The sequence below is a fragment of the Cavia porcellus genome, unplaced genomic scaffold (genome assembly GCF_034190915.1).
Source record: "Cavia porcellus strain 051 isolate PalLab524CR breed Dunkin Hartley unplaced genomic scaffold, mCavPor4.1 scaffold_9, whole genome shotgun sequence".
NCBI classification, from domain to species: Eukaryota; Metazoa; Chordata; class Mammalia; order Rodentia; family Caviidae; genus Cavia; species Cavia porcellus.
In genome coordinates, this window is record NW_026947492.1 from 9,121,287 (window position 1) to 9,133,488 (window position 12,202).

The 12,202-nt window shown below is 43.9% G+C and overlaps 1 protein-coding gene across 3 annotated transcripts in view; it reads right to left on the minus strand.

Moving 5' to 3' along the window:
• Sik3 (SIK family kinase 3) overlaps positions 1–12,202 on the minus strand; it is a 250,370-nt gene that overhangs the window by 21,699 nt on the left and 216,469 nt on the right. For 2 of the 3 annotated variants that reach the window (XM_063255817.1, XM_063255816.1), the window contains exons 7-15: positions 10,336–10,454; positions 9,719–9,829; positions 9,327–9,470; positions 8,891–8,968; positions 8,675–8,784; positions 5,913–6,066; positions 5,500–5,655; positions 2,662–2,732; positions 348–491 (exon numbers count right to left, since the gene is read on the minus strand). In XM_063255817.1, the coding sequence (XP_063111887.1) occupies positions 348–491; positions 2,662–2,732; positions 5,500–5,655; positions 5,913–6,066; positions 8,675–8,784; positions 8,891–8,968; positions 9,327–9,470; positions 9,719–9,829; positions 10,336–10,454 (1,087 nt within the window). The remainder of the gene's footprint in view (positions 1–347; positions 492–2,661; positions 2,733–5,499; positions 5,656–5,912; positions 6,067–8,674; positions 8,785–8,890; positions 8,969–9,326; positions 9,471–9,718; positions 9,830–10,335; positions 10,455–12,202) is intronic. The other variant, XM_063255818.1, reaches the window with a different exon arrangement.

Genomic DNA, 12,202 nt, shown 5'->3' on the forward strand with positions numbered 1-12,202 from the left:
CATCAAATTGTTCAGCAGTAACATGACATGAGGTGCTCTTTCTTTTCCAAGACATAAAATCAAGTCTATTGTTACTGCTACAAGTCCTTTTGAGAACTTCACTTCCTTAAAGGTCTCAAGTTCAATTCACCTGAGTCAACATTCTGAATTAAGGGATCCAACTGCTAATACAAAGGTAACGGGGAAGAAGAATCTCACCCTGTTCTAGGGCCCAAGAGCTGAGAAGACGTGTGTTCAGGATGACGGGTGCTTTCTACATCAAGCTAGTCCCCAGCACTGGGAGACTAGTAAGAAGGGCGCCTGTTTGATAAGCCTCAAGAAGCGCACACTGCCACGTGGCTACTCACCGATGCTGATCAGGTGCCAGGTGAGGAGGCCAGACCCGGGCACGGAAAGGCTGCTGTCCTAGCTGCCGCTGTAGGTCCGGTGGGATCTCAGCTGTAGGGTTGGTCATAGCCAGTGTATGTCTTTTGGACCTATTTGCCAAGTACCTGCAACAAGCAGGAGCACATTTCATAGTAAAAAAGACAGACAGGAATATTCTTCCACAAGAAGCAGCAGATGTTAACCCAACACACTCAGTGAAACAGTGCCGGAGTCCCGAAAGGGCTCCACGACACACAGACCCCGGACTGGGGGGAAGCTACGAGCACTTCTAACTGGCCAACAAAAGCTGGCTTGTCACTGAAGCGGCTGCATTTGGAACCTGAGAGCAGTCACTGAAGAGGAGAGAGCGAGCAGATGATCTCACAAAGAGGAACAGTTTTCCTTATTTTGTTTCACTGAACGGAAGAACTTATTTTTCTACATGCTGATTTTATTGCTCCGTTGCCTCTACATTTCCAAAAGTAAGAGAAAACGAGCCCTAAGGCCTTTCTTAGACATAAGCCAAGGATTCTACCTATGTCTTCAGATCTGACAGGACCAGATTTTGAGGCTTACTACAGGTCACAGACAACGTTAAAGGATGGATGAGTTCCAGAACTACCTCCTCCCTCATGCCTGTGATTACAACCCAACCACGAGACAAGAAAAACCAATGCGGTCCCCGGGGAAGCAACATTCTGTCGAGTATGAAGAAATAAAACCACAGGTAAGATTTAGATTTTTAAAGGGAAAAAAAGCAAGGCCAAAGAATGGAAGAGTTTCAAAAGCCCAAGAGTTACATGCTGATGACTCTTCCGCTGAAGCTCTTCCAGACCCACACAGTCCACACCACCCCTAAGATACCAGTCGTTTTTATCTGGTAGATGAATTCCGTGCCAAGACTGCACTTCTAGGGCATGAACAAGAGAGGCTTTATTCCTTTCTGTACATTGAAATTGATGGACATTATAATGCTGGTCTAAAGAAGAAAGAAGAGCTGAAAGAAGTATGAGACAAAGAACATAAAACATTGCTGTCTCTTTTAAGGTAAGAAGGCATCAGTCTAACCTCTCATTTTTTCATGCTACCGTTAAGGACTCATCTAACAACCTTCTATATCTTGATGTAATTTATAAAAACAGCAGCATCAAGGGAAAAAAGTCGACACGATTTTCCTTCCATTGGCTAAGCTGTATGCGCGCTAGCCCACTTGCCACCACTCCCATTCACTATGTTTGTTGTCACTGTTGCTTTTCATATGGAATCAGCTTCTTTTTGAATAGCAGCTCTTACACAGAGCTCCTGGGGGTAGGCAGAGTCCTGCCAAGCAACTATCAAGTTCTTAAAAATAAGTCCTATTAACCACTTTATCCATTTAAGCTACAATTAGTGAACAGACTGTGGAGTAATTAGTGATATATAAACTTGCCAAAGAGTAAGACATTAGTGGTTTAATATCCATTTGATAAAGACACCCAAAATTTCCCCAAGAGCCCATGAAAACCATTTTATTTCAATTTCCCTCAAGGGAAAACATATAATCTTGATGAACACCTGTATTTCTGGGAAAATACATGCTAGATTCTGGTGAAATCCCCTCCCCCGAAAATAAAACAGCTTCCACAAGAGGGCATGCATGGAGCTGAGGACCACGGCTAATAAAACTGAAATCAAATGAACAGTGCGGCATGCCTGGTGGTTGCTGCCATTCTCTGGAATCAGGCATCGACCAGCAAGGTTCTGCAAACAACAGATATGCCCTGACCCAAATCCCATATTCTTTTGTTTTTGTTTTCTTTCTTTCAATATCCCTTTGTTGGTACAAAGGAGAGGAAGAAACACAGCAAACAGTACAAGAGGTATTCATTCTCCTGGAAAGGAAGAGTCCATGCCAGCGGTCCATGGCCAGACTAGCTAGGATCACTGTCATCCCAAATCTCCAATTCCTTTTCAGTAAACAGTTCTTGGCAGGTAGGAGCAGGCTTTGTGCCTTGTGAATACTATGATTACAATGTGAAGGCAGAGGGCAAGGAAAGAAGGAGGGAGAAGAGAAAAAGTTCTTATGGTTATTGCTTCACTTAGGGGACTTCCAATGGCGTTTATACAAATGGAACTTTCTGGGTAGTCTTCTGTTACTTCCATGTGGGGAGGAACATGCCATCAGGCTTGAGCAAAGAGACCACACACAGGTTGAAGCTGCACTGCACCACCTCCTTGGGCAGAGGCGACCTTTCGCTGGTTGCAGGGGGAGCCTGCCCAAGGACGTTCTGCAAGCACTGCCAGATGTCACATTACCTCTGCACAGCTTCCTGATCTGGCTCCCCATCTGAGCTCTCCTCGTCCACAGGGGTAACTGCTGGCACTGCCTGAAGAGAAACAGAGAAGAAAAGCTCAAGGTGGCAGCATATTCTTTGCCTCATCCTCTTGTAACAAGCCAGGCGTGGGGCAAGATTTGCTGTTAAACTTCCTTTTTACAAAACTTTTCTAGAACCTCTGGGTTACAACAATACTTTCATATACCTCTGTTTTCATTTTTACCTTGCTCAGGTGATCATAATTTGAATTTTTTTCTTTTTATTCATTCTCATTCATTGATTTATCCCATAAATACTGAATGCCAATTACGTTACAAGATAAAATATGAATTTACAGATATAGTCCTTGCCCTCTTTTTTAGTCTAGTAGAGAACAGCGATTAGCAAATAAACAATTACAAAAACATAACTAAATCTTTAAAGTCATTTAAAGCGGTTCTTGGGAAGTAGCAAAGCAATGTGAAGGAGGAACCTCCTAATCGAGACCTGAAGGACACTCGGGAGCTGGTTAGGCAAAGAGGAAAAGAATCACGGTTTTGTAGGCTACAGAAAAAAGAGAAACCCTGCAGGTGTTTAAGGACCTGGAAATATAGTAGAAAACTGTTTCCTAGAATGTCTAGGAACTGCTCTGGTTTCATATTAAAGTTATTTCCAGTGTTTAGATGTCTTAACTCCAGAAAGGCATACCCTGTTTTTGGAAGCACATTTTCATATATAACATATACTTGAGGAGTTGCAACTGCTGCCTTAAAATAGCAGTGACCCACCAGAACATGTAAGTCAAGTGAGAACCACCACAATGCATGCGTCACTGTGACGGCCTGTTCCAGCTACACGTCTGGTGGTTCACATAATCACCACACCTCGGGCACTAGGGTAAAATCACACTTGAACTACCACAAAAGAACATCTTTTAAAAATAGATGATAATTACAGGCCGTCACAGGAGACTAAGGCCGGAGGAAGGGCTCAGGAGAAAAGACAGGATAGAAGTAAGCCAGGTAGGAGGCAACTGTGACGATGCAGGCAAGGATGCCAGTGACGTGAGATAAGGTGGAGATGGGCAGAAGGCAGATGCTCAGTTCACAGGTGCTAGACAAGCGATTTGACGCAGAGAGTAAGAGAGAAGGAAAAGCTAAAGACTAACCTCCACATTCCTCACGAGGACAGCAACCAGGAGGACGACAGTACCATTCACTGTCCTCCAAGGGGAGGGGCGATTTCAGAGTCATGATGAATCTGTCTTACACTTAACTTGAATTAGAACTGTGAACACCTGTGACATAACCAGCTATATCTATCCCAGATACCCAGCTCTCAGAAGAGCATTCTGTGTGGAGAATCAACTGAAATTATGGGATGAATAAGCTCATCCAGAGACAGGATGTCAAGCAAGGCAGGAACAGGGCCTAAGACAAAACTCTGGGTTTTGTCAACTTCAAGGCACAAGCAGAAAGGAAATTTGAAAAGGAGACTAAAAAAGAAGGAGGAAGCCCAAAAAGGACAAGATTTTAAATCAGGGGAAAAGTCACCAGTGACTAATAGAGCTGGAGCATCCAAGAAGACAAAGATTTTAAAATGTCCATGGGACTGATCAACAAGCACTTGTTAATAACTGTGGCAGAAGCCTCCCAGTGGACAGAATAAATCACCCCATTTCCCATCATGTTCTGATGTCTCCTGTCCAATCCTGATCTTCCCTGTTCCCGAATGCCTCCGCCAGCTAACAGTCATGTTATTCACTGTGGCGCTTGATCTAACATGGTCTTTGACTAGCACTTTAAAGTTGAGCTTGTATTCCCGTATCATAAACTCAGTCTACCAACAACTGTGATATAAAATTCTGTAGTTTTATAGAAAGTATAGCGCATGAACTAATGCCAGTCCACTGGTGTTTTGTTATCAATCCATGATAAGATCAGTTATAGAAATCAAAAGGAAGCTTCTAGACACTTTTATGATAATAATTGTGTGGCGTAACCTTGTTGAACTGACTTTAAAATTAGCTTATGCTTTATGTTTTTAAAATTTCATTTTTGATTCACTTTGATTATAACTTACAGAAGTAGCAAACCACAATGGATTGAAGAGAGAAAAAGGGCCTCAGCTACAGACAATTTAAGAAGCATTGCCCTAAACATCTCATAAAGACTATGGATCTATGATTAGTATCCAGTCTTACAGTGAATTATGAGAACAAATGAATGATGTATGACAGAAAAAGAATCAGAAATAAGCAGAACCTGTCGGAGGAAAACAATCTTTAAATGTGACCATTACACATTATAAATCTTTGAATGTGATTGAAAGATAGCAATTAACTAGGCTTGAGCCAAATAATCAGGCAATTCAGGGTGTACCAAAAACGTCTAGCAGTGCTGATAATGGGGAGGACTTGGTGAGATGGTAATTTTGGAAACCAATCTAAAAAGTAACTCCAGAGAATACTGCTTGATTCAACTGCCTTCTGTCAGGGGAAAGTCCTCTGGAAGAAGCCTCCAGCTGGGGCCACTGCTGCCCGCCCTTACGCAGCAGGACTGCAGCTGTACTTAATCAAGAGGCCATACGTGGCCCGCTGAGGAGTGCTCTCCTAAACAGGGTCCTGAGGAGAACAGGCTTCTGAGGGGAAATGATCTGAAGAAATTGGTCAAAAATAAAGACTGGAAAAAACTGAAGACATGGGAAAATACTGAGCATGAAATTTTTGGAGAAAGAAGAAATTCAGACATTTAGGTTGGCCCTGGGTACCCAACTCTAGGCTCATGACCTCTTCACCAAAAACTTCTGAATGTCATCTGGATTCTGTGCTGCTACTCACTGGTGTCATGGTGACAAGTGGGGAGGGTCCCCGTGGGCGCTTCAGCAGTTGCTGTGCGTGGAGCTGGATGTTGGCTCCTCCATCTGATGCCCTCCGGCCAAGGGGGCCCATTCCATTCAGCAGCTGTAGAGTGGGCGGCTGTAGCAGAGACTGCTCCTGCCGGAGGAGAGCAGTGCAACAGACTGGTGAGGTGGAGGTCCGCAGGGGCCAACCTCAGCTCTCTCATCTACTGAAATCAAGGGCCTCTCTGGTTGTGATGTGGACTAATGTTTCCTTTCATTCCAGCTGCTCTGACAGTGAAATCTTGCTAAGGAAACCTTCAAGTCCCGAGATCCTGAAGGTCCTCCAAAACCTCTCAAAGGAAGCTCAAGTTTGTGTCTCGTTGGGGCAGTCCCTCTCCCACACCTGAGTACCTTGTACTCAAGCGGCCCAGTTGGCTGCAAGTTTTGCATGGGCAGCAAGTTGTGCATCAAGTTCACGTTCGGGGCCACCTGCAGGAACGGAGCCTGGGGGTTGACTCCAGGAAAGCCAGGTAGAAGCTTTTGCAGATCTTCCATAACTTCCGTGCTGATAGAAAACAGAAAGACAGAGAAGCGTGCTTAATATTCTTATGCAGAAGCGTTTAATCCTAAACCTGATGATACTGCTATGTTTAGGATGTTTATTTATCTTTACTTTTCTCCTACATTTGTATTTTTCTCTAAGATCACAAAGCAAAGCAGAAGCCTAATGTGTGGAATTGGTCTCTCCCACCATTTACTCTTTGGGTCTGGGAGTCACTGATAGTCACTGACCAAACACTAAAACCCAAAGCTCTGATCTAGAAGGAAACACTGGCTTTTGGCCAGTTCAGGTTTTCAAAGCCCCGAAGTGAACAGCAAGTTTCTGGACAGCGTGAGCCATCCCCTCAGAGAATGGCTGCCCAAAGTAACAACTGATTCACCAGGGAAAGAATGCAATTACTCCTCCAGTGCTGACAGGACAGATAAGCACTGGACGTACAGGGCTGTCATGCTACAAGAGCAGGTTTTACAGCAGACTTTAAAATAAGAGCTTTTCCACTTGCAGCAACTCAGGACTCCGCCCCTTTGCAGTTGACACATTCTGTGGAGCCAGAATGTTCCCCCTACTGCCCGTTTGATCAGAGTCTGAGAACAAGGAATCTAAAGGAAGCAAGGGGAGCCAGGGGAGTCTTTGTCTGAAATCCGCTCAGCAAAAAAAGATATAAGAAAACCAGCCTTGCCCCCAAACTGAACTCTCAGGAGAACTCTTGCCACAATCCTTCTCTATTCCACCAAAAAAATATTCAGAGAAGAGGTAGGCTGTTTTTAATGTTGGGAGTCTTTTGGAACAGAAATGGAGTCAGCTGTCCTTCAGTCCATTTCCCCATTAGGAGTGGCGCGGGAACACTGTGAAAGAGAGCTTTGTGGAGACACTTTGGGGAGCTGGAGGGTTTCTGGATTCCTGTTCACTAATTTCAACTGTTCAGACATTAAGTCATATCTTATCATCTGTCCTCTCTGCCTTGAAGAAACGTGGTAAACATCGTCTCTAAAAGTTGTCCAATTTAGGTGAATTTTAAGGGGTACTTCTGAGTGCCTGAGATTGGAAGACCTCAGTCTTTGTTGGGAAAAGGCCTCTCATACTCCTCACCAAGGTTCTGTGATTAATGGGGATGACTCTTGGCAATTCTTTTTTTTTTCAAAAAACAATGGCAAAGCTTATTTGGAAAAGTAAAGAGTAAGACCGAAACTGGCTCTGCAGAGTGAGCTTGGGTCTAGTAAAAGAGGGAGAAGCAAGATAAAAGAACCACCTGGAGAAAGCAGGGCAGGCTCTTCTGTAGAAAGACACAACAGCAAGCTCTTCTGGCACCTGTGTCTTCTTACAATGCCCAAATTAGAGGAAACCTGCGAGAATGTCTATACGTACAGGACCCGTGAGGTGTGCTGCGGTCCCAGGCTGCAGGCTGAGGGCAGGTCTAGGCCGTCCTACGGTTTTATTTATTTATTTATTTTTTGAGATAGGGTCTCACTTGGTAGTTCAGGCTGGCCTTGGACTCACAGCAATCCTCCTGCCTCAGTCTCCCAACTGCTGGGATTATAGGCATGCACCATCACACCCAGCTTTAGGCCATCTCACTGAAAACTTGCTTCAGTGTTTGTGAAAGTCTGTGCGTAGGGCTTTGGGAACCGTTCTGCACATGTGTCCCACATTCCTGTGTTTTTTTTTTTTTAACGCCAAGTACATTTATTAGGAAAGAAGAAAGTTATGAAATATCCTCATATCTTTCCTTAAGAAATTAGAAATAAAAGAATAAAACCAAAGACAAATAGAAAATAATAAAGATCAGAAAACACAATCCCTTATCAAAATGCCAACATAATTTTTCATAAAAATTAACTTTCTGATTACTGTATTTCTGTAAAAATACAAAAGACTCAGAATAGTCTAAACAACTCTGAAGTCCCCAAACAGGCACATAACAGACAATTGATTTTTGGCAAAGATTCAAAAGCAATTAAGTGGAGAAAGGATTGTACCTTCAATAAACATACTGAACAACTGGATATTCACATGTAAAAAAACCCAAACCATAGGGGTTGGGGATTTAGCTCAGCGGCATAAGCGCCTGCCTTGCAAGCAGGCAGTCGTGGGTTCGATCCCCAGTACCGATAAAAACAAAAAAAAAAGACAAAAACAAAAAACAACAACAACAAAAAAAACCCAAACCTTACAGCACATCAAAACTTTCTTAAGACATCCAAAAGCAAGCTCAAAATGGATCACACTGGGTTAGTTAAAGTAAAAGCAGGTGTGGGCAGAGTCCTGGCTGAGGTCACTCTCTGGGACAGAAAGTGTGGGACAAGATGTAGGAGGGAAGGCAGGACCTACAGAGGTGTGCAGTGAAGGGCACTGAATTGGCTTCTGAGCAGGCCATGGGGTGACAAAGGAGGCCACTATGCTTCTACTTATTTTCTTAGCTATCTTAACTATTTTTATATGCATATACATACACATATACTGCAATTCTTTAGTCAAATGAATTCCGATATATCGGGGTCCCTGATCGCTAAGGCTTGTCTCAGTCACTTAGTTGGAGCTTGTTTGGTAGATGGCATAAAGCAGGGGAATTCTTGGCCTTGGTACTGAGCAGAGCTGCTACCCAGATACTCACCGCGGGTCAGCCACACCCACTGTGTGCCTCCTCATTGACAGATAGCGGACCAAGGCCTCAGGAGAGGGCTCTTCACCCTCATCGCTGTCCAAGTTCAGTGTCCCATCCGGCTAAGGTGGAGGGAAACACAATGAATACAAACGAGAAGGAAGGAAAGAAAACGCAGCTGTGGGAGGCACGGATTTCAGCTGGTGACCAGCAGATGCTGCTACTTGCCTCCACAATCTGGTTCTCCGGATTGATTAGCTGCACCTGGGGAACACTGATGTTCATGGCCGTTCCGGCCTGCTCTGCCTGGAAAGGAGCAACATGCAGACGCACACAGTTAGACCCTTTAGGGAAATAATGTCTCTGGTTTTTTCCAAAGTAGTCTGGATTGCTAACGTCTTTGGTTCCTTTGCCCTTAGAAGCCACAATATAGAGGTGTTCTTTTTAGAAAGGGTAATGATTTGCAATTTCTTAAAAAGAAAGAAGAAACTAACAATTGTTGCTAGCCATCCTCTGTCAAAGAAAGACTTGATCTTGATTGGCCTCCAACAAAATCAAAGAGTTGGAAGAACACGAAACTTTGACTTGGGGATGGTGAACAGCAGCTAACCCTTACCCCCTGGTGTTACCTGTCCTGAACTAGGTCGCTGGAGGTATTGCCCACCTGGATATTGACTGGTGCTTGAAATGCCATGGCTCGGGGCATGCTAGGAAGTGCTCCGAGACGCAGGGTTTTATGTCTCTTATGTCGATCACACAGCAGGCTGTAGATTGCACTATAGTGATCATAGGCATCTGACCTTAATGACTACCAAGAGAGAAGGGAAAAAAAGTAAAAAACCCTGATGAAATGGCCTGACAATGACCAGAACCCTTTCAATAATAACATTAGAAGACCAAAGCACTTTCTATCCTTCCCAGGCCCAGGATGGGCAGAGGAAGAAGAAAAGAGAAGGAAGCAAAAAGACCCAAATTCTCAGGAAGAAGGAACAAGTCTAAAAGGCGGGAGAGGAAGGACTGCTACATTTCACACTCTCTCCACGCCTTCCTGGGTACCTGCAGTGTACGCTCTTTGTCTAGTCCCATGTCTTCCATGGCCAAGAGGACGTCTTCATTCAGGGGGTCTGTCTGTCTGTCTTCCTTCAGTTGTTGGCATTCAGCTATTAACTGTAACACGAAGTGCCAAGCTGTCAAATCACCGACTAACCATGCTGATATGCCATATCATACATAAGCTACCACGTTGTTCCAGCCTTTAGCTGAGCATGTTTTTGGCCTTAGTCTAAGTGAGATAGCTCTGATGAGCATGTTTCAGCAGACAACATTCCCATTTCCTTCATGGGTGCCTGAGATGGTCACAGGGGTTTAAATAAGCCACAGGACACACTGAACCAAGCACACTAAAACAAAAGGAGACATCTCCATGGTGGTGAGTGAGCTGCAGAACTGGAGGCTGTACTACCATAAAAACAAAAACAAAACAAAACATTATGCCTTAGAGATAAATGGCGGGCACCCACTACCACCATTCTCCAGCAAATCAGCTGGTCTTTACCGTCTTTTCTGCTGCTACAGTTTACACAAGTTTTTCTGATCAAGGCTGGATTACAATCACAAGCAAAACAGACTGAAGCAGCTCAAAGAAGAGTTCCTCAAGGCAAGAGACAGCTCACCCTGTCAAAGTTGGGATCGTCATCCCCTAGCTTCATCCACTTGTGCTTGCAGATCTGCTCCATCGAGAGGCGCTTACTTGGGTCTAACACCAGCATGTGGCGGATCAAGTGCTCGCATTCTGCAACAGACAAACAGCCTGCCCTCAGCATCTGGGGACGGGAGGGCCCAGTGTGGGGCTGAGATCACAGAAGCAAGGCCATCAGAGAGGTCAAGCCCCTGACTGCTAGTTCTGCTCTCAGTCCTCGCATCGTACCTTCTCGATACTTACTCCAGAAGACGCTGGGAAAAGCAGAGAGGTGGAGAGAGAAATTCAAATGTGGCAGTCTGATTAATGTTTTCACTATAAGTTTGATCAGAAAAATCTAAGAATAATTCATGGATCTCATGTATTTCTATTATGAATGGATTCACAATTAATGAAGACTACAATGTCCTCTAAAGAGATTACCTTATAAAGTTCTCAAGATACTCAGTTGTACCCTCCCACAGGTATCTTTATTATTACTTACATGTTAATGATTTTGGTTCAGGCGTGCAATACTTCTCAAAAATCAGGTAATTTGAAAATTCTGATAGCACAGAATGTTACAGGGAGGGAAAACAGCACAGGCCGCCTCTCTACCACACACTGGGATTCAGCTAGCTCCTCACTGAGCACTCTCTCAATATTCCCTACACATTCACAGGTAGGTGAAATTCAGGGGGCAGTAACAGATTTTGAGATCAACAGGTACTTTTCTCTGGGAACTCACACTCCAAGTTATATTGCAGAACAGATTCAAAATCAAGAAGTCCATATTCTGACCTCAAAGCTACTTTCCATTTCTATTGTAAGTTGTCCTCCCTATAAATTCAAGATACTGAGGATCACATGAAAATAGTAGTGGGGGTGGTTGGAGATAGCACAGCAATATTTACAAATCCCTCTGAGCATTTTGTGATTTTACTATCTCATTTAATCCTGAAGAAATCCTAAGGGGAATATTCTATCACTGTTCCCATTGTAGAAATGGCAAAATTAGACACAGAAAAGCTAAGAAATGTGTCCCTAGGCATACAGTTATCAATTCAGATTTCAAACCAGTCTGACTCTCTAGCTGGTGTTCTTAACCATGATGTTACACTGCCTCTACACTGCAGAGCTGATGGGAAAGCCAGTACTTGAACCATCAATCCAATGTGTTTATTTTTATTTTTTATTTATCTTGTTACTGGGACTTGAATTCATGACCTCGTGCTTGCCGGGCAGGCACTGTGCTCCTGAGCTACATCATGGCCCGATCCAGTGTGTGTACACAAGCCACCATCACTGTGTGCGCAGACAGCAAAACGTCTTTTCACTGGTCTTTCATTCTTGCTTCTTTACAATCTGTTTTGCATAGAAAAGCGAAAGGAATTTTCCTGAAATATAAGCGAGGGCCTATCCCTACCCTGCTCCTAAAACTCAACTCTTCTCCTATAGTCTTCAGAATGAAAACGCTACATCCCGGCCCTACAGGCTCCTGCCTGTCTCTGTGCACGCCAGCACAGCCCTGCCTCCTGGCCTTTCCACGGCCACTCCTCCAGTCTTCTTATGACTGGCTCTTTGTCATTTAGCTAGTTTTAATGTCCCGTCCTCAGGGAGCTCTTCCTGACCACCTACTCTGGAGCAGGCCTCCAGTCATTCTCCATTATGTCACATGTATTTTCTTCACATCAACGATTTCTTTGTGAACATTATCCTGTTATTTACCTGCTTACTGTCTAATGCCCTTCCTACACTGTAAGGTTCATGTCCTTTTTCTCACTGCTATATTCAGGATCCAATCTGTAATATCAAAATGGTTACTGTATCTACTAGAAGCTGAATAAGTATCTGTTGAACAT